This window comes from Lagenorhynchus albirostris, chromosome 14 (assembly GCF_949774975.1).
Source record: "Lagenorhynchus albirostris chromosome 14, mLagAlb1.1, whole genome shotgun sequence".
NCBI lineage: Eukaryota > Metazoa > Chordata > Mammalia > Artiodactyla > Delphinidae > Lagenorhynchus > Lagenorhynchus albirostris.
In genome coordinates this window covers 69,226,334-69,248,116 of record NC_083108.1, presented here as the reverse complement: position 1 = coordinate 69,248,116, position 21,783 = coordinate 69,226,334, and the positions used below count along the sequence as shown (strand labels likewise).

At 43.8% G+C, this 21,783-nt stretch overlaps 1 protein-coding gene across 5 annotated transcripts in view; it reads left to right on the top strand.

The window, feature by feature from the left end:
• GRK3 (G protein-coupled receptor kinase 3) overlaps positions 1 to 21,783 on the top strand; it is a 119,245-nt gene that overhangs the window by 94,501 nt on the left and 2,961 nt on the right. For 2 of the 5 annotated variants that reach the window (XM_060120819.1, XM_060120822.1), the window contains 8 exons: positions 1,995 to 2,102; positions 9,623 to 9,689; positions 10,134 to 10,234; positions 10,918 to 10,984; positions 11,740 to 11,835; positions 14,774 to 14,936; positions 18,296 to 18,432; positions 20,788 to 20,901. In XM_060120819.1, coding sequence (XP_059976802.1) covers positions 1,995 to 2,102; positions 9,623 to 9,689; positions 10,134 to 10,234; positions 10,918 to 10,984; positions 11,740 to 11,835; positions 14,774 to 14,936; positions 18,296 to 18,432; positions 20,788 to 20,901 — 853 coding nt within the window. Of the gene's footprint in view, positions 1 to 1,994; positions 2,103 to 9,622; positions 9,690 to 10,133; positions 10,235 to 10,917; positions 10,985 to 11,739; positions 11,836 to 14,773; positions 14,937 to 18,295; positions 18,437 to 20,787; positions 20,902 to 21,783 lie in introns of all 5 variants that reach the window. The other 3 variants (XR_009534668.1, XR_009534669.1, XM_060120821.1) reach the window with 3 other exon arrangements.

Genomic DNA, 21,783 nt, shown 5'->3' with positions numbered 1-21,783 from the left:
ATCGTGGGGCTAGACTTAAGATCCAGTTCTGTCCGACTCGAAAGCTTGTGTTCCTTACACTCTGTCTGAACCCCCTGAGGCTTTGAGAGGATCGCCTTGGTACGAGACTAAAGATTTGTGGCCAGAATTTCACCCTAGACTGGGCTTCTCTGGTCTTTTCAGAGCCGTAGGTATGATGCCAGGACTTCGTCAGACGCTGGCCCGTCTGCACAGCAGCGTTGTGGTTGGTTCTCCAGCCAGGTTTAGACTCAGTCCCTCTAATGATGGAATCAAATTCTGACAAACTGAAAGTGAACCATGGAGCAGCCACCAAATGACACAGAAACACTTTGTTTTTGGAACGAAACAAATCGTCAGTGACTCATTGAGTCCCAACTTATTTCATCCAGGACCACAAAGCTCAGTCCCCTGTCACCGTGTCTTCAAATGCTCAAGTGTTCTTTCAGCATGAACAGCACAGATCGTCAGTGGGAAGCGGCAGGGAGCGCTAGGTGCTGCCGTGTAGGCAGGAGCTGAAAACCGTGGAGGTGGGCAGGTCCAGCGCTCTGCTGTGTCCAGTGCCCACTCAGAGACGTGGTCTGCGTTAACCCCATGCATTTATCCTCGTTGAGATCTTCCCATCCCAGAACTGGGTTTTGATCCCGAGAATCGCAGGTTAAAAAGGTCACCACAGAGGTTTTCCCAGCAACAGCAAAGTTAAACCTCCCCAGAAAATGGCTTGGAGGCGCCTTGAGGAAATCTCTGACTCTCACAGCGTGCCTTGCTGCCCTCACGCTGTCAGACTTTGGTTTCTGGATGGCGGAGCTTTGCTGAGGGATGGACCAGTGCCCGTTTTCACTGTTTGAGAAAAGTCTTTCAAGATAGGACTCGGAGGCAGAGAGGGTATCGGGCCCAGTGCTGAGCCAGGATCACTTCTCGGAGCAGATTCTCACTGTTTCCGAGCATAAGTTAAAAAGGATTATAATAACATAAGGATAGAGAATAAAATCCCTAACATAAGTTGAGTTCTTTTTAAGAGCCAGCACTACCCTAAGCCCATTACATACGTGTGATCCTCACGGCACCCCTGTGGGATGAAGGTGTCATTTTATCACCCATTCTATCAGTGAAGAAAATCAATGGAGGATGGGAACAGAGCTACAGTTAAAGGCTTTTTCGGGGCCCTTTCAGGCCACGTCTTTGGAAGTTCCCCACGAGCCCTCTCTTGCGCGCTCGGAACAGTGCGTGCTCAGATCTTTAAGGAGGGGTGGGGAGTCGCAGAATGGGAAAGGACTTTGAGTCGCAGATAACACGTATTATATATAAATGGTTGTCCTCCCAGGTGATTTTTCTCAGCTTCCTGCAAGTCGCCTGCACGTTTGCGTGGCTGAGTCCGTTGAGCTGTCAGCAGCTCTTTAAACCGGATACGTGATTTCTCCGTCTCCGTACCTGTCGGCTTGTCCCCCCACGCCCACCCTGCCTTGGAGACCATCGTGACCGTGGAAGGGTGGGAGATACGATGGGCATGTGTGCGAGCCCTGGTCCTCAGCACGGGAGGGTGGCGCCACACGGGGACGCCCGTGCCCATCCCTTCCAGGTCTCTAGCGCTACGGTGTGGTCACTGTTCACCACCCCCTCCCCCCGCTCCCTTCCCCGGCCCCACACATCTCCTCAGGAGAGCCCTCAAACGGGCCTGCCCTTGGCTTCTCCTGGCTGTAGTGAGGAAGGACTCCCGAGATTCACATTTCACCTCCGAGACCGTGGAGTGCGCGCACTGTTCATATTCATTTCATATGGTAGTTTATTTGTGTTCAGTTCTATCCTAATGAAGACAGGAAAGGTCGTTTTCCCACTGGGTGTTTGCTGAATCATATTTGGTGGAAGCACTGTCGTCCCCTCCCCCTTGTTCATAGTTGCCGACATTGATGAATGATGCTCAGACCTCTTGATGAGCTGGGAATATTTTATAAGGTCTGCAAGCACTGATAACCGCACATACCCTTTCTTCTCCCTAGGGGCACCCACGGGTACATGGCTCCCGAGGTCCTGCAGAAAGGGACTGCGTACGACAGCAGTGCTGACTGGTTCTCCCTGGGTTGTATGCTTTTCAAACTTCTGAGAGGGTGAGTGAAATGCGTCCTCTTAGTACCATCACCATGGCATGCACTTGGATCAAAATCCCAAATATTTACATGTTATTAGGTGCTAATATCGTTTTAGATCACACAGTGATCTTTAAACCACACACTGATCCAGGCGATGCCCACAGCTCTTTCTGCCCGTAAAAGTGAGAGTTTCTTTCCCATAAGCTTTCGGTATTTTTGTTCCATACCAGGAAGGTATGCCAACACATTTAGACCTGAAACAAGACTTTGTTGGAATATTTCCATTGATGTCTTATTTTGGGAATAAGTGTTATTTTTAAATGTAGGTATTCGGAGAGGGTAGGAGAATTTCTTTTCCCTGGAATTAATTACTCATGACTGTCTTGTGAGGTTAAAGCATTTTTTACACAAAAGGATGAACACCCAAGAGAATCTGTTTTAAAAGTGTGCGTCTGTTTGTGAACATGCTGAAATTTGTAGGTTTCAAAAAACACAAAAATGAAATTGTGTAATTCTCTGTTTTTCACTTGTTATACTTGACCCTTAGTTCTAATCTACCAGGGACGATGAAATACAAGCGGAAAGAGGATGGAATGAAAGCGCTCTCCAAATATGTTCTCATATTGAATGTTTACAAATTATGTTAATATTTCCATTAATTTTAAGAGTCTTTAGCCAATTTTAACAGAGCGCTGAATTGTTTAAGATATGTTTTTGATTATTCTCCATTCACAGAGATACAAAAAGTAGTTTACATTAAAATTTCCTAGTCAGAATTCTCCCTGTAACGTTGCTTCTATGAACACACAGGCCTGGTAGTTTGCTAAACTTGCCATGTTTCCCTCAGAAAGCCTTATTGAGCATCGCTGCATCTTCTTATTACCTTTAGCACAATCTGAAAAGAGGCTGGATTCCCTGTCTTCCCCCCAAACTAGGTTCCAAGCACCCCGGCTGCTTCCCCAGGACCTGGATAATCTAGTTGTTCTCTGCTCATCGCATTCACTTGGGAACTAAAATTGTATTATTGCTCAGAGAGTCAGGTCCTGTTGGTCCTTAATTGAATTATCATGTTTGTGGAGCCTGGATGGCCTTAATTCATGTCATCAGACTAGCTGACCTAATTAGAGAGTTTCTGCAAAGCAAATCAGAGAAAACCACTTCCCACCCGAGATGTTTCTCCAGCCAGCGGGAGTCCCTGCATGCATGGTAAGTGCATCCGGACACACCATCTTCATTCACTGAGGTCTCCGCTGAAGAAGGGGTCGGAGATTAGAATCCACACTTAGAGAGTCACGAGATGATTTAAGAAAAACTCTGCCCAACAGCAAAAGCTGAATGCATTAACTCAAGATTCAAAAGTCAGTTGTAGAATGTGGCAGGGAAACTTGCAAAGTCTTGCATTTAGGGCTTTGTTTGTTTATTGATTTTTGTTTAATGTTGTTATTCTGTCTGTTTATAATAATGTCCATCTGTGTAGTAGGGATGATCTGGCATATACCACTATTTTATCTGAAAACTGGCTTGATCGTTGTCTCTATGCCAGCAGTGTGATTTGCAGATGATAAAGCCAGTTCTGTCTTACTTGGTCATGGTTCAGGTTTGGAGGACTGCATTGGAAGGTGGTACTTCTTTTGTGACATCCTTGATCAGGCTTGTTTGAAGCATTATGTTTGATGTGACCCCTATTGAGAGGAATCTTGGCCAACAGGAAGACATCCAGAGGATGGTCATGGGGATGGGATGGGATGGATGGATAAGAAGAGATGAGAATGGTGACAGCTAGAAATCGTGGCTCATATGGACAGGTTCAGAGAGCTGGGTACAGTGCTTCAGGCAGCCGTCCTGTTGGCTCCAGCTGTCGGAAGGCCCATCTCATTGAAGGAGGCATACTCATCTGCACAGCTCTAGACAGTGAGCATTTTCAGGAGAGAAAAGACTTCAATTTGATGCAAGAATGTCCGTTCAGCATTTGAGCTGCCCTGTGAAGGCATGTCCCGCCTCACAGATAGCCAGCTCCCCGTCACTGCCTGGTGACCATCCGCTGAGCCTGAAAATGGCAAGAATCCTTCCAATGCCTAACAAAGAGAACAGACGAATCTTCCCTACAAAGATGTGTGATCGTCTGCCATTCTTTCTAATACCTGTTCAAAAGGCAATCCCAGGAATGGAGAGAGCACTGAAACCAAAGAGCAGGGAAACAATTTTTCACTTAAGTGATTTAAATACCATTCGGTGAGCATTTATTGAGTACCTGCAGTATGCAAGAGCCTGTGCTTGATGCTGTGGGGGAGGGAGGGAGGGAGGGAGGGAGCCACACACAGTCCTGGAGGAACTCGGAGGAGAGTAGATAGGTACACACACATACAAAATCGTGAGCTGTATGGGCTGTGCTGGGAGAGCAGAAATGGGATCACCAGGTCTAACCTGGAAGCATAGGGCCGACTTGACAACTTCACGTAAGAGTTGGTATGGGAAGTGTTCTCTCACAGACAGGATGGCAGGATGAAGACCTGGAGCGGAAGTAGACGACGGGGAGGGGACGGTATGGAGCAGGTGCAGGTGGTCTTTCCCCATCAACAACCTGTGAGTGAGGTGGGGGGGTCAGCTGTTGGTCGTGGGGAAGGTGTGCTGAGTGAGAAGATGAGAAGATGGAGAAAATTGGGGCAGGGCCGGGGGCCACCTAGAATTCCATGCTGTGCAGGTGGGGCTTTGTTCTTAAGGCCCCAGAGACTGAGGGCTTTTAAGCAAAGGAGGGACAGAGAAAGGAAGCATCTTCTAAGCAAAGGTTGGGTTGCTCTTCAGTAAGAGGATGCTGGTGGGAGGCATGTCTAAGAACCCAGGCAAAGGCTTGAGTAGCGCTGTGGTACTGGGATCAGAAAGGCCACAAATGACTTAACAATATCGTTCTTACAGTCCATAGTGGTTTCTGTTTTTTCAGTGGATGCTTGGCTATGGACAGATAGGAGTTTAGATTCAAGGTGATTGGGAGGATGGTCATATCACTACCAACGTCAGTGGGTATAAAGTATCAGTGGTTCATATTAAGCTGATGTTTATTGAGGGTCCTTCAGGAGCAAAGCATCATGGTGAGATCTGGAGGCGATGGAGCCTTCGTCCCCTCAGCTTAAGCGAGGGGTAAGAAGGTTCCATCCAGGCGTACAGAAGCATCCTATTCAGTTCTTACACACTGTACAGAGGGAGCCCGAGTAGCTGTCTTTTCGCAGACACAAGGGGCCTAAGGAACTGAAACAGGTAACTCAGGAGGGGGTGGGAGGAGAGCGTGGCCAACGCAGCCTCCCGGGTGCGGGCTTCACAGGCAGTCTGTCCCCCGGTATCCTGGTGCTCTCATGGGGCGGCCGCGGCATCAGTCCTCATGGGATGAACCAGACTCCATGCCAGCCACTCCCCAGCGCTCGTCCTCAACCCCAGGAGTGCTTGGCAATGCCCGGGGACATTTTTGATTGTCACAACTTGGCATCTAGCGGGTCGAGGCCAGGGTTGCCGCTAAGCATCGTACAGTGCACAGGGCGGCCCCCGCTTCTCCAACAAAGGATCACACAGCTGAGGATGAGAAACTGCTCCAGAGCAAGTCTCTTCCCCTCCTCCCCACATCTGCGCAGTGAGGGTGACCAGTGGTCACCAAGGGCCTCTTTTTCACTTCTGTTTTCTCTGATCAGATACTGCTCACACTGACCAGTGTGCCCCATTGCTTCCGCTGAAACACTTGTCTGAACCCCTAGTTCTGTTGTGACACCCTAGAAGGATCCCACAGGGTGCAAGGGACAGGAACCTGGATGTAAGGAAGCTGTCGAGGCCCGAGAACGTGTTTGCATCCCTGGACTCAGTGATGGACCCATCCGCTCAGGGCTGTATGTTGGGTGGGGGTCACTGCTTCCACTTCAGCTGACTGTCAGACCCTGAAGAGCATCTGTGTATAGAGAGGTGTCCATATTGCAGATGTGCGGAATCACTGTCATGATCCTCAATCTAGAGTTCAGCTCTCTGTGAAGGGAAAGAATTGACGTGACAGTAGCCTTGATCTTAAACTTGTAGCCATTGATTGTCAGACACAAGGAGAGAGCCCAGGTGGTGGTCTGGGGAGAACTGAGCTCTGCCTGAGGTTGCCGAGTTGGTTCCCATAGGGAAAAACAGGAATGTTTATAAATACTTTGGTAGCTATTGGCTTAGGTTCAAAACTCACATTTGATGTGACGTGCAATCTTTTTGGTATTCTAAAAATTTTTTTTTTTTTTGCGATAACGCGGGCCTCTCACCGCTATGGCCTCTCCCGCTGTGGAGCACAGGCTCCAGACACGCAGGCTCAGCAGCCATGGCTCACGGGCCCAGCCGCTCCACGGCATGTGGGATCTTCCCGGACCGGGACACGAACCCGTGTCCCCTGCATCGGCAGGTGGAGTCTCAACCACTGCGCCACCAGGGAAGCCCTAAAATTAATTTTTGACGTAAAGATTTGTAGTCACTTGTGTTTATAAATGGATTGTTTCTGAGCTCATCTTTTCACTGTGAATGATGTATCGTGCGTGTGTGTGTGTGTGTGTGTGTGTGTGTGTGTGTGTGTGTGTGTGTGTGTGTGTGTGTCCCCATCATTTAGCACGCCTTGAACGATTTCCCAACTCGTTTGGGGGGAAATTTTCGGCTCTCCCACTCTCTCTGTTATTCAAAAGCCACATCTGACCACTGTACATGTGAATTCTATTCCCATAACGTCCCCCGACGCAGCCGGAGTGTTGCATGTGCTGTTGGAAGAGCTTGGCCCACGTCATAAGTTGTTGACAGGCCCGTTACTGTCTCCTATTTAAAGCGGCTGCGTCGGGGAGCAGCTGTGATCGCACAGGATCTGCGAGCACCACGTGCCTCCCTCAGAATGGAGATCATTACTATAGGAGGTTTTCTTTAACATTTTCCAAAATAGAAACAGAATCTTGGGTTTTGTTCACAAAGAATAATCAAGAAGACATTGGAAACAGATGCGCCTCAGGGCTTGAAAGACCAGACTTTCTCAGCACAACAGTCCAGAACCGAAGATCCGACAAGCATTTCCGATTGTTTCTTATTGAGTCAGACGTGGCAGAGCTATATTTATCCAGTGGGATTTGTAACGATCGGGCCCGTGTGCCGGGAATGTTTTTGGCACCGCTAACTTTAACTCCTGTCCCCTCGCAAAGCCCTCCCTCTGGTCACATGAAAGAGTTTTTAAATTTAGCACGGAGCATCTCTGTCAGAACACAGTCGTCCTTCTCTCCAAGTGTCTGAGCACAGCCCTCTGCTTCCAGCATCAGATGCAGGCAAGCACATGAGGGTTGAGAGCAGGAAGGGGTCCTCCGGCTTTGCACACAGGAGCCAAAGCAGATGGATTCGCCGAAACACAGGAGACCTTCACACAATCCCCTTTTATACGTTAAGGAACTGTGTGGGGTAGGAGCAGTTGTGTCATGAAGAGAGACTGAAGTTGTAGTAAGATTTAATAAACCTATATTCCTTTTCTCTTGAACCATGAACATGTTAATATCTCTGTGTATTTTGCATACAGAATGATACAGGTCAAGTTTTTAAAAATTATAGTATCTCATAAACAACAGATATAGTTTGTTATTCTATCCCATTTGCTTTTTAAATGCAGTAATTTTACATTTTTCTCCTTGGAAACAATTAGGATGCAAAGACTATTTCCAATCAAAATCTGTTTTAAAGATTGGCGTATGTTTGCTTGGTACTAATTTACCTTGTTTAGATTTTTTTTTCCAAATTAATGCTTTCAAGAGATGGAAATTACTGTGTTTTTCACTGCATATGAAAGAAAGCAAGCGTTAGAGTGCCCTCTCTTGTGCAAAGTGAAAATTGAAATATTTAAATAAATACTCTGAAGTGGAATCATCATCATAGTTTAACTTATTCAGTAGCAAGAGTGGGTGGACGTTTTAGTTCTTTTTTCTAAATCACATTGATTTATGTGCTCAACATCCTTATCCATTTTATAGAGTTAACTATTTTATATAATATCTTGCCTCAGATTATGTTATATATGCCTTATAATTAAATCTGCAGGGTTGATCATTTTACAGGCATGTCTTACCATCAGAAATCTCAATCATATCCCTTCTTTAATTTTCAAAATAAATAAGGCCAGGGTTTTCTAGTTTGCATGTTTACTAGTCTCTTTTAATGCTAAGAGTATCTTTGTTTTTTTAAATTTATTTTATTGAAATATAGTTGATTTACAATGTTGTGTTTTTAGTGTACAGCCAAGTGATTCAGTTATATATATATATGAATGTATATATATATATATATATATACACATCTTCTTCACATTCTAGTCCATTATGGTTTATCATAGGATATTGACTATAATTCCCTGTGCTATACAGTAGGAACCTGTTGTTTATCCGTCCTGTATATAATAGTTTGCATCTGCGAATCCCAAACTCCCAATCCATTCCTCACCCCCACCCCTGCCATTGACAACCACTAATCTGTTCTCTATGTCTGTAAGTCTGTTTTTCTTTCGTAGATAAGTTCATTTGTGTCATATTTTAGATTCCATATATAAGTGATATCTAAGGTTAACTTTAAAAGCCAGCTTATTCAGCATTTTAAAAATGTAATCAAGAGTAAGAGTAATTTCTTTACATAGTTGGTCAAGCAGACATTCATTTTGTAAAGTTAGACTCATCCTTATTAATTTCACAGATGTGTATCAGATACCCACCGTATACTGCCATTGTCTCGGCTACTAGCATGTACATTATTTTATTCGTTCCCGTCACCGTTTTGGTGACGGATATTGCATTATGCCGTTTGCAGATGAAGAGACTGAGACTGGTGGTTTCCATGACTGGTTCACAGCCGGCAAACAGCCAAGTCGCAGCGTGAACCCAGGGTTTCTGACTCTTAAGTCTGGGGCTGTTTGTAAGTAGGACATGAGGGAGCAGTTCTCAGAACTCTGGAGGGTCTGGGAGCACAGGGTTAGTTTATATCTCTTATCCTCAAAGGAATGTAGTGCTTAAAATTACTGGATTCTAGGGGGGAAGTGTGTTCATCTTGGACGTGTTTTGATTTGACTGCAGTTCTTTGTATTGTACGAGGAACTAATACCCATTTTTCTAAAAAAAAAAAAAAAGTATGAAAGTTACCATTATCTCAAACAGTAATGTGACAAATGCCATGTGTGTGACTTTCATTTTCATAAATACCTGTTTGCTAATTTTTTTTCCAAGTGATATTTTAAATTAGCACTTGGAATATATTTGCTAAAGTATATTTTGGTACCATGACTGCATTGACGTGAAGCTCAGGAGTTGAAGTAAACATAAGCCTTTGCTCCTTCAGGACCTAATATATCTGATTGTCAATTGATCATCAGTTTTTCTCTGGAAATACTTATGTGTTTATGGCTTTTGTATTTCTGCAGTTTCAAATGAGCAGTGACAGAACGTAATACCTTGCCCAAATATTAGTCAACAATGTTTGCTGTTACCTGAAACCATCTAGTGATGGAATTTTCTTTATTTCTACAGTCACAGCCCTTTCAGACAACATAAAACCAAAGATAAGCATGAGATAGACCGAATGACACTCACCATGGTAAGGAGGTCAAAAACTGTTTTTTTTTGCATTATAATTTTCATGTTTCATTCCATCACAACCAGTATAAAAAAAAAAAGCTTTCTTAAAACACTGGAAATAGATGCTGAGGCAAATATCAGGGTTTGCTAACAATCAGTAAGAGCAAGATGTAGAAAATCAAGAACAAAACTAAAGAAATCAAACAAAAGGAAAAATGACTGGGATGCAGAAGAGCGAGGAGACCTGATTCTTCTGGCTCCAGCCTGTCGATTGACTCTGAAGATGAGTAACTGTTCTGTGTTTCTTTAGGGTCGATGTTAGTTGGCAATGAATCTGCAATTTTTTTTTTTTTTAACAATATCCTTATGCAAGAAATGGCCTTTAAATCTGGTCGGGGGTGAGGGCACTGTTTCCCTGGATGCATTTTTGAGATCGTATTCTCCCCCCGCCCCCCACCCCCAGAATGTGGAACTTCCAGACATCTTCTCCCCTGAGCTGAAGTCCCTTCTGGAAGGCTTGCTCCAGCGAGACGTTAGTAAGCGACTCGGCTGCCACGGACGCGGGTAGGCCGTTGCTTCTGCCTTTCAGCGTCTTCACCTGGAAAGCAGAACAGTTCCTTTCAATACATTGAGAATCTTCCATTTCCGTTAGAGGGGGTCGGAGGGAATCACATGGGAACTATATGTATATTGACCCACGTGTTTTCCTCAGAGTCTGCAGCTTCTTCTGTTCCATGTGAACTGAACTGTAGCAGGGATCTTTGGGAAAGACTGTTCCTTCAGTTTAGGTAGGGGTTTGGCACGCACTGTTCTGCTAGATTTCTAGTTTGCTTCAAAATTAATATTTGGTGCTTCATATCCCTGCCATCTGATCTGTGAGGACTTGTAGACATTTGCTGTCAATCTCTTTAATGTGTAGATCTCTAATTTAGTTCTTAGTTAAATTTGTTCTCATGATTACAGAATCAGATATAATCTGTGAAAACCCCTAGGTTATCTCAGGCTGGGATGAGCATCCCCAGTAAAGCATCCCATGGACCATATTCCTAGGCTCAGTGGGCAGTATTTCTAAACATCACAGTGTTCCTTGGATTGCTTCGAAAGAAGCATATTTTACTTGCTGTCTTAAAGAGCTGGAAATAGTTGTCCCTGTGTGTTCTGTAATAGGAGATAATTTTTGCAAACCGTTTCTTAGATTTCCGAATGCATATTTACTTACCACTGCTGTGACTCCCTGTCTCCCGCAGTGCACAGGAACTAAAAACGCACAACTTCTTCAGAGGCATCGACTGGCAGCAAGTCTACCTGCAGAAGGTACTCCTGCTGGGACCCCACCCCGGGTACCACCCCGACTGTGCTCTCTATCTGCATCTCTGTATGCATCTCTACATCCTGGCTCTGTCTCCAGGGTCCGCCCCAGCTCTCCATCCACAGCCCTGCTTCTTGCTCTCCTATCCACGTGCTGCCTTATGGCTCATTCCCTTTGGAACAACTTATCCCTCTTTGTTTATATGTAAAAATGTACGAGAAACGTTTGTCATACACTTAGATACTTTTGAGCCCAGCACCACATAATTTAAGAATTAGCATGATTGTATAGTAGCATAATCCCCTTGGCTTATTTTAAGCTACTTTTTAATATTCTCATTGATTCAGGAAAACACCCCAAATTCAAGTTGTTGTTGTTTTTTCTCAGTGTTGATGATCATCTTTGGACTCATCTTTGCATCAGCTCAGACCGTTGAGGGATGATGCTCTGTTAGTCCTGCCTAATTAGGAATAGAGTTCGGGCTCTGGTTCAGCCAGCATTGGCCTCGGGACGTTTGTGGGTGTGGGGCACCCCACCCTGCCCCATTGCAGGCGTTAAGCTTCTAGCAAACTGGGTCGTGGGGCTGCATCTCCTTTGGGGGCATTGTGAACTGTGCACTGTGATTCGTGTGAGCTTGAATGAGCCCTGCACGGACTGTGACACCTTGATGTGTCGCACTGAGATCTCTTTATAGAATAGCAGGTTGGGACCGGGCCCTGAGTCACCTAGTAGCTGAACCTTTCTTCTCTGGCTCTTCCAGTACCCTCCACCCTTGATCCCTCCCCGGGGGGAAGTCAATGCGGCCGACGCCTTTGACATCGGCTCATTTGATGAAGAGGATACCAAAGGCATCAAGGTACACCGGCAATGCTTGCTTTCAGGTTTTGTTTTGTTTTTTTCTGGAGGGTGGGGGATTTTTTAATTGGAAATCAGGCTTCATGACTGACTTAGTACTGGCCTGTTTATGGACTGTAACTTACAGATGAACATCCATATATTTGACGAATGTAGAAGAGGTCAAGACCTGAATTAGAGACCACGACAGCTTTCTTTGGACTACCTATTTTACGTTTGATAAACTGCAAAGTGGTCTCATTCTTATTGATTTGGGTAGATTGGTGGTTGATAGAAAACTCAGACGTGTTATGAAGCAGGGAAATACAGCCAGGTGATGGCAAACGTACTTGGCCTCATGCCAGACAGCCAGTCATCGTAGTTCTCCCAAATACCCTGGTTTCTCTGTGTCAGGATGAAAAGAGCAAACAGCGTGAATCATTTTGCATTTGTCAATCAAAAGTGAAATAATCACGTTTGTTGTTTTTTTTTAATATATATAGCATCTTCTGCATTTTTCAGACTTTGGTGCCTATCATTATTTTCCAAGTAGACAGGGCATAATTAGAGGTGGTGAGTCATGGGAGAAAGTCACCCTCTTTTGGATGCCCAGTCAGAGTGTGTCACTACGTGTCAAGTTCTCACTGCCCCCACTTTCTCGGCTTCTCCCTCTGAGAGGCTCCCCTGCCCGCGTCTTCTCAGCTGCCTGCATTTATGGCCTTGTGTCAGCCCCCCTGGTCTTTCCTACCAGGCAGCTGTAAAGGTGATTGGGGTGCTCACGTGGCCAGTTTCCCAGGATGGCAGGATGGGGGGTGGCGGGGAAGGTCAGGTGAAGCACAGCGGAGAGGGCCTGGTCTGAGCCGTGGCTCCCCTGGGGACAGCAGCGTGACCACTGTGCAGACGCTTGGCATCTTCTGTGGCCTGGACAGACAGGACCACCCTATAGCTTCGGGAATAGTCCTTTTACAGAGTTACCTAAAAGGATCACTGCTGTCACAGTAGAATTTTGTCATCAGACATACTTCTCTCCAGCAAAGGGCACTAAAAGGAAAACGAATATCACGTGGGAGCCTGTGAAAATTTTGTTGTTCAAAAGAGAGTCTTCACGCTTTCAATTTTGTCAGCTGTATTCTGGGCTTTGGAGTCAGACACACTGGCCTCAGATCTGCACTTATTACCTAAGGGAATCGGGGCCATTTAGGGAACCTCAGGAGCATTGGTTTGCTTGCCTGTGAAGTGAGTGGTTTCATTGCCAGGCCTTCTCTGTGGGTGGGTCACCTGTGTCAGCCTCCTGGCACGTACACTAGGAGTTTCTGTTGTGGTGGTTTTGCTTCTTCCGGAACCAGAGCTGAGAAGACTGTGTCTCTTAAAATGCAGCCCAAATAATACATTGTTCTTTAAGGAGAAAAAAAAAAAAGCTCACTTCAGGTAGAGCTTTGTTTTATTCATTTTTCACATAGGCCGAGTCATAAAGACCAAGGCTCTCTGACCTTACAGGAGATGGAACCATTTGTATATAAAGCAGGGTTGTCCATTTCAGAGCAACCACTTTGGAAAGGAGGGTGTTTTCACTTTTGCCCAACTCTGCAGAATCTGCCCCAGTGTCCCTCATCGCAGGGTGCTCTCCTGGCCTTGATGCTCTAACACTGCACCGCACACACACACATACACACGCATGAGCGTGTTCACACTCAGGACACACAAAGGTTTCAGCTCCAGGCTTGGTTTGGGCGTCTGAAGAAAGCTGAAAGGGGAAACACAGTACACATTTTGGTCTCAGAATCAGCACGTTAGGATAACAAGTCAGTAAGGGTGGGTGGAGAGCATCCTGATTGGGACCAGGATGCAGGTTCCTCCAGTGGTTCAGTGACTCACTCAAGGCCTGTGGGCAGGAGCCTCACCCTTGGTCTTTCTCCCTTTTCCTTCTAAATAACTTGCCTCTCTCCCGTACTTCTCTCTCAGGCAAGGGAGTGAACGAGTCAAGCTTCTAGAGAGATCCCTGCTTTTGAAAGACAGGGCTATTTTTTCCTATCGGTAGGATCGCTTGTCTTTCTGCCACAGAACTGTAACTCAAATCTGTAAAACCATTTTCTTAGCTTGCTTTCAGAGTACAGGCTCACTTAGGGAGAAGAATGAAGAATTTTGAGTAATAGTTTGGAAGAGAAATGCTATCGTTAAGTGTAATTTTTCTTATAGCACCTCTGAAAGGCCACATTGCATGAAGTCTCTGTATCTCGAGACTTATGATCATACTGTTCAACTTGGATTCATTGGAAGGCTCATGGGCTAAATGGTAAATTTGGCCTAGTGGACCTTTTAGTTTTTCTCACTTTACAGAATAATGGGGGGGTGGTTAGAAAGCCCTCCTGGCTTCTCCCTTGTAACTGTATCTAAAACCATAGGGATCTGTTTTCACAGATAAAATATCCTCACTATAGTCGAAATTATTTTGTTGCCAGATTCTTGTCATCCTTTAAAGAAAACCCTATATATGTTAGTTTTCATTGGCAAAAATGCTGTGAAGATGCTGTAGAAGATTGGGCTGCATCTGACTGACCCAGGGATGGAAGTGAGGTGCCCGTAATACATCGCCCTGTGTGGGTCCCGGTTGTTAGAGTGTCTTTCTTTTTTTTTTTTCTTTTTAAAAGATTTTATTGAAGTATAGTTGATGTACAATATTATATAACTTACAGTTGTACGATATAGTGATTAACAACTTTTAAAGGTTATACTCCATTTACAGTCATTGTAAGATACTGGCTATCTTCCCCGTGTTGTACAGTATATGCCTTGGTCACTCGGTTGTCATTGGTGGAGGTTTATGACAAGTAATAAATTGTCTCTTAATGGTTACGGGCTGTTGTCTAGGTATCTTCCTACACGCAGTTATGGTACTGTTGAATCTGTTGCCTTTGTAAGCATGTTAAATCATACATATCTTGATTCCTTAAAATGATAAGCTTCTTGATTGCGACCAAGACCTCTACAAGAACTTCCCTCTGGTGATCTCTGAGCGCTGGCAGCAGGAAGTGGCGGAAACTGTTTATGAAGCAGTAAATGCAGACACGGATAAAATCGAGGCCAGGAAGAGAGCTAAAAATAAGCAGCTTGGCCACGAAGAAGGTAAAATAGCTGGTGTGTCTGAAGATGTTTCTAAAGCAATGAATTTTCAAGATCTCTTGTAAAGCTGAAAATAGTATCTGGGTCATAAAGTACTTTCCAGTAGAGTGGGGGAAATGCCATAAATTGTTTTCGTTTTACCTGGCTTGGGAAAGATCAGTGTGAAATGATATTTCAAAGTCTTTAATTTTTTTTAAAGTTTCTATTGAAATTTAGTTGATTTACAACGTTGTGTTAGTTTCAAGTGTACAGCAAAGCGATTCCGTTATACATATATATAAATATATACTTGATATTTCAAAGTCTTTAGTCCACATATAAATAATATGTATGGAGGTCGTCAGCAGTATTTGTCAATACACCTTCTTATCTTGGAGTTTGGGGGCCAGTTTGGAAGTTCTCTTCCTTAAAGATTAAGTATCACGGTGTCAGCAACAGGGCCAGCTTCCCGGGTGTCTGGCCTGTGTGGTGTCATCAGGCCGCCAACCCAGGTTAATGCTCTGCTGGTACCATCTTGACATTCTTAATAATTTTTTAACAAGCGGCCTGCATTTTCATTTTCCACAGGGCCCCGCAAAGTATGGTGAGGAACTTAGTATTACATGTTTACTTGTCAAGAGACATAAGTGTATATACATACATTTATATTATAAACAGCATGAAAGAGTCACCAGGGCCGCACTGTGGGGAGGGGCCGAGTGGGCGCGTCAAGGACCCGAGATTATCTAAAGCCACGGGGAAAATGGTGGAAAATTCACCGTCGCCATTGCCAGAAAGAGCGACTTATGGCTTTCTTCTTTTCTTAAGTTCCCAGTTTGGCTTCATACTGTATCTTGTGTGGGCTTTTATTACTGAATCTTGGCTAAACTCCTTAGGCTTACCCTATTGGCCTCAAAAACACTGGGCAGTTAGTTGCACTGCCTGTGCACCTCCTCATTACTGTAGTGACTGGTTACGTGCTCTCATTTGGAATAAACCTGACGAGTACCTCTCCACTCAACTCCATTCATACGATCACAGATAACTGTGCCAAAAACCAACAGCAGAAGAAATACCAAGAAGGAGCCGTGCCAGCATTAAGAGATATTCCTATTAGTGAAGTAAACCAAATGTTCTTTCTTGCAGCCAAAGAACTTTACACCAAAAACTGAATTGTACGTAGACTAATACCAAACGCTTATTACAAATTTTTGATGTAAAAATTTCGACCATAGTAATTTTGACTATCTTTCTGATTAATATCCAGTATTGAAATGTAAAAAAGAAAAAAAAGAAGTTGAACTTCTCTTAGATTAAGTTCTATTAATATTATAAATGTTATCAAGGGGCTTCCCTGGTGGCGCAGTGGTTGAGAGTCCGCCTGCCGATGCAGGGGACACGGGTTTGTGCCCCGGTCTGGGAAGATCCCACGTGCCGTGGAGCGGCTGGGCCCGTGAGCCATGGCCACTGAGCCTGCGCGTCCGGAGCCTGTGCTCCGCAACGGGAGAGGCCACAACAGTGAGAGCCCCGCGTACCGGAATAAAAAAAAAAAAAAATGTGATCAAATAGTAGTTACTAATGGACAGAATAAGTAAAATCCTGCATTACCATATAGCAAATATCCCTCCCCCCCAAAAAAAGAAAAAGAGTCACGAAGCCATATTTTTATTTGCCATATTTGAGTGCCCTGTTAGGATTTCCAAAGGAGAATACATAACATCCAGTATTAAATAAATCAGTCATCTTTGATTCACCAAATATTGCCACTCTTGATTTTTCTAAGACTTTATGGCTTTTTGATATTTAAACTTATTGTGGTTAGTGATGAAGGTAGCTTTTTGTTTTACTTCTAAGCAAAGACCTTTCTGAGGTTAACGTATAATAAGAATGACCGGAAACAATTTCGGTCTGTGAACAATTTGCTTTGGTGGGGGTATCTTGGTGCAGGATTCCTGGGTCTTGTCGACCATCCCCCAGTAGCATTTATCGTCTGCTTAGAAAAGTGTCCACCATCCTGGATGAATGACTCCTTACCTAAAAGTCGCCTGAGTGCACCAAGGGAACGTGACAGCCCTTTAACTGTGTTCACCTCCATTCTGCAGGGAAAGGGGCTTTATTTCTAAGCCGTTCTTGAGAGAACGGGTCCACTGAGATCACTCTGGACCACGTTTGCTGTTACGGATTTTACACAGGAAATTATAGCCTCGGTAGTTTGCTCAAGGGAGAGCCACGATGTCACTAGAATCTTGACAAATTGGACCCAGAAAAAAATATGTATGTTAGTGACCTTGTTGAAGTGTAGGCTTTTAATTAGAGCTGTAATTAGAACATCTAGCAAATTAATGAATTATTCTCACACGTAATTAAGTAATTTAGGAATAACTAGATCTTGGTTGAAGATCTCAGAAGAAGTAAAAATATAAGACGTATACTTTAAATGTACTTGACAAATGCAGACACCTTTTCCATTAAAATGGCAACTCCATGAACCACACCCCATCACCACGGACCCTCCCGAGGCCCCTCCCTCCTTCATTCTTTTCCTTCCTGCTTGTGTCCAAGTGACACAACATGGGTTTTGCTTATTTATTACCTGAATCTCCCACTAGAATGTAAGCTCCCTGAAGGCGAGGACTTTTGTCTCTTTTATCCACTGCTGTGTCCAGAATGCCTAGCACATGCCCAGCACCTAGGCATTCATTCCCTTCATAGTTGAATGAATGAGTGAGTGAATGAATGATTTTAGCACAATCACCAAATCCTCTAAGGAAGGCAAAGTAAGCCACTTAAAATTGACCTTTTTTTTTTTTTTTGAGACAATACTTTGCTGTAAAAATGTAATCAGAACTCAACATGCATGTAAATTAGCTTGGCCTCCCTACATAACCATATATATGAAGGATAATTATAACCTTAAGTGGAGGAAAGACCAGTTTTTGACCCTTGTGTTACTTTGGCTTCTTTGGACAAGAAAATCCCCTCTCTTGTTTTTTTTTTTAAATAACATTAAAGGGAGAAGCCCAATTCCATATAAAGGCAAAGGTACTTGGGGCATAGCTTGAGTTTAATCACTCTCTATTCCTCAGTTATCACCCTACATAATGAAAAAATATTTAGCAAACAAACTTTGACCCGCTCAGAGCAATAGAGGAACATCATGAGTTTATCAGAATATTGAGAAACAGCCATTTAATATGTTAGTAGAGAGATGAAGAGACCTGTTCTTTAATGTGTTTAAAAGTAAAATAATGATTTCTATAGTGTGCTGTCTTTATAGAAACTTGCTCTTTTTCTAAAAAGTGTGTCATTCTTTTTTTCTGAGAAGCATATAGGCATTCTGTTTCAGACCGTGCTAAATTTCACCGTTGTGTTCCGTGCCTCAGATTACGCTCTGGGAAGAGACTGCATCATGCACGGGTACATGCTGAAGCTGGGAAACCCATTCCTGACTCAGTGGCAGCGTCGATATTTTTACCTCTTTCCAAACAGACTTGAGTGGAGAGGAGAGGGCGAGTCACGAGTAAGTCTGTGGCATCTTCCCGAGCACTCGTTTCCGTGGTGATTTCACATCGCCTGCATGTTTTCTCAAATCTCCCTCTAGCTCCCATATCTCTTTTAACATGTATACATGAGATTTTCCTGTTCAGACATTAACTTTTAAACTTCTGAGTCAAGGAAGGATTTGGTGCTACCTGAAAACAGAAGGTGCCTTCCAGGGAGGTCGAAGCAGGCAGGTCTGAGGAGGGCTGGAGAGCGGTAGGTGGATCAAAGAAGGGGAAAAAACTGGGACTTTGGAGTCAGAGGTGTTTAAATCCACTGCTCTGTGTCTCTGGGACTTGGAGCACATTATGTCGACTGAGCCTCAGTTTCCTCATCTATAAAATGGGAGAAGAAGAAATGATAACGACTACTACAATTGTTGCAGATTTATCTCGGGCCTGGTGCTGTAGACACACAGACACACACACAGACACACACACACACACACACACACTTTTAATTTGTTTAGCCACCTTTGAGGTCCAAGCCTTATATTATAAAGAGAGAACCAGGGCTCAGAGAGGGAAGGTCTGGCACCAGTGACAGGTGTGGGTGAGGAGTGATTCCGACTGGGGTCTGCCTGTGCCCCGTGTCTCTGTTACGAGGCCTCCCTGAGTCAGGGTTGAGTAAGACGAGGTCTGCGGTGCAGGCTGCGAAGCTTGGCACCCAGGCCAGGGCACCTGACCCCCCTCCTGTTGTCTCCACCTTGCTGGAAAATCGGAAGTGGGCTTTATCGCATTAGATGGGAAGATACAGCCACCCTGTAAGGTCCTTTCGAGAGCTAATGTTAGTGAACAAGAAAAGAGAAATTTCCCATCTGCACCATCCCTCGTAGCAAGTGGGGCAGCATTTATTAAACGTCTGCTGTGTGGAGCGCCCAGGGCTTGTCTCCGTGGAAGGAGTTCTCTTGGGGAGGGAATGGTTGGTCATCATAAGCAGGACAGTGGTCCCAACTGTGAAAAACATAGTTGGTGTATTGGAATATGGCCCCTGTATCAGAATATAGCTCTCTACTGGCCAGAGCATGGAAAATGGTGAGCCCAAATCTGGTGTGTTTGGCTTTGGGATGTGTTTTGCAAATCCTTGTTGGTGAAGATGCCATTTAATTACAAGTGATTGCTACTGTGTGTGACCACATTCTTCCTAAATGACCATGATCTTCTCACTATTGCTAGTGCCGTAGAAGGCATTTTCTAAAAATTCATACATCTAGGATCTGAGTTATGATTAATAAGACTCTATGGGGGTCCTGAATTATAACTCAGGTACTGCTAAGTATTGTATAATATAAAATATACATATTACATAGAACATGTGTATATGATGATACATAAATACAAGATAATTATATTTTGTATAATATTACATATGTATTTTTTACATTATCGTATCCTTACTAGCACCTGAGTTATAATTCATACATACATCATTATATAATGTTTATTTCCAGATGATGAGCGGCCCTGGGCGTAGTATGCGTTTACTGTGCTATCTACTGGTCAGTCACTGTTGCACACTTTGAAAGGAAATTGTCTCGCTTTTCAGGATATTTGAAAACTAGAATCTTCTTTTGCTTACCATTGGATATGATAAATTATCTTGGTTTTAAGAGAGTCAGCATTTAGCGGTGATTCACGAAGCTACGTAATGTGCCTGGGTAGATTCGTAAGTTTAAGTAAGGGAAAAAGAAAACGTGGGTTTATGATGGTGTTGTTTTTCATTTAGGATTCCTGGAGTATTTATCCCAAAAAACATAAAATGGTAAGGTGCTCAGAGACACGGTAGCATTCACCGGAAGCAGTGATGCTGTAGACCCAGCAGGACAGTCGTTTAAGGACGTCATCTGTGTTTACAACATCATTTCGACGTGATCAAAATATCAGTTGCTTAACAAGCTAGCGTGACCGAACTTTTACTGGGCTGCTGGGTTCAAAGCCAGCGACACACCTCTCACTCATGTAGATTGTAGGTAGCGGCGTCATTGTTCCCTCATAGCAGGATTGATCGTGTCTAGGCAAGTGTGTGATGCAGGAGAGGTACGTGTGATTCACACTCATCCCCACGTTAGTACTGTGCTGAGGGAACACTTTGCTTTCTGCCTTATAGAGACGTTCCTTTCTTTGCAGCTTTCTTTGAGATGTTACATTTTGAATTTTCGTACATTTCTTTTGTAGTCATTTCCCCCCACTTCTAGAATATCATCAAAGAAAGAAAGATGCTGATTTTTTTTCTTTACTTTTTCTAAGCTGGTAGTTTTCAGTATTATTTATTAACTTAATTTAAAAAGTCATGCAATAATGTGAAGTAACCTATCATCTTTTATTTTTACGGTCAGCAAAATTTACTGACAATGGAACAGATTGTGTCTGTGGAAGAAACTCAGATTAAAGACAAAAAGTGCATTTTGTTGAGGATAAAAGGAGGGAAGCAATTTGTCTTGCAGTGTGAGGTGAGTGTTTATTTGTATTTTTTCCAGAGGTGAAAGTTAGAACAATTATATAAACATTCAACAAAGGTGCCTGCCTCGTTATCAAACATTTTCTTACTCCGTGCTTTATCACTCACGAACTTAGCAAGAAAGTTGAAAGATACAAGGATCTCAGCAAATTAACAGTTATTTTAAAAGAAGTGTTTCTTAGAAAATGGCAGGAGGAAGGACAGGAAATAACGTGATTACCCTATCTGGAAACCATCCAGTATTTAATAGGAGCCTTGAATTTTATTTGTTCCACAACTTTCCAGATCTGATCTGATCTTTCAGCATGTTTGAAGTTGAGGTTTGTGTGTTGAAATAAACATAAGATCCCCAAGTAACTCTTAACAGGGGAAATGCCATCTTTCTCTCCCCAAAGTTCTATTGTACCCCGAGCTTAATTCCTGAACACTTCTCCTGGGGTGTGGGGGGATGTTTGGTGGGGGGATGAGAAAAGAGCGTATTTAGAGAGATAAAGCAGTAGTAAATACAAAGACGTGTTTGCTTCACGACTTCAGCACTTTTCTACTGTGTGTGTGTGTGTGTGTTTGTGTGTGCGTGCGCGCGCGCGTGTGTGTGTGTATGTGTATACGTGCTTGTAAAGAGCATATTTAGAGAGAGAAACTAGTAGTTGATGGAAAAACATATGATTAATTACTTCATGACGTCATTGCACATGTGAAGGCGCTTCTGAAATTTGTCAAAACTCCTCGTGTATTATTTTCTAGACTCGAGTTATTTTAGACATCAGAGATCAAAGGTGATCTTTCAACAAAGTCAAGGCAGCACTTCTCCTGTGGGGTTGTAGGAGGCTCTTCTGAAGGGCTTGGTCCCTCTTCTGGGCAAGGGGCCCCTGGA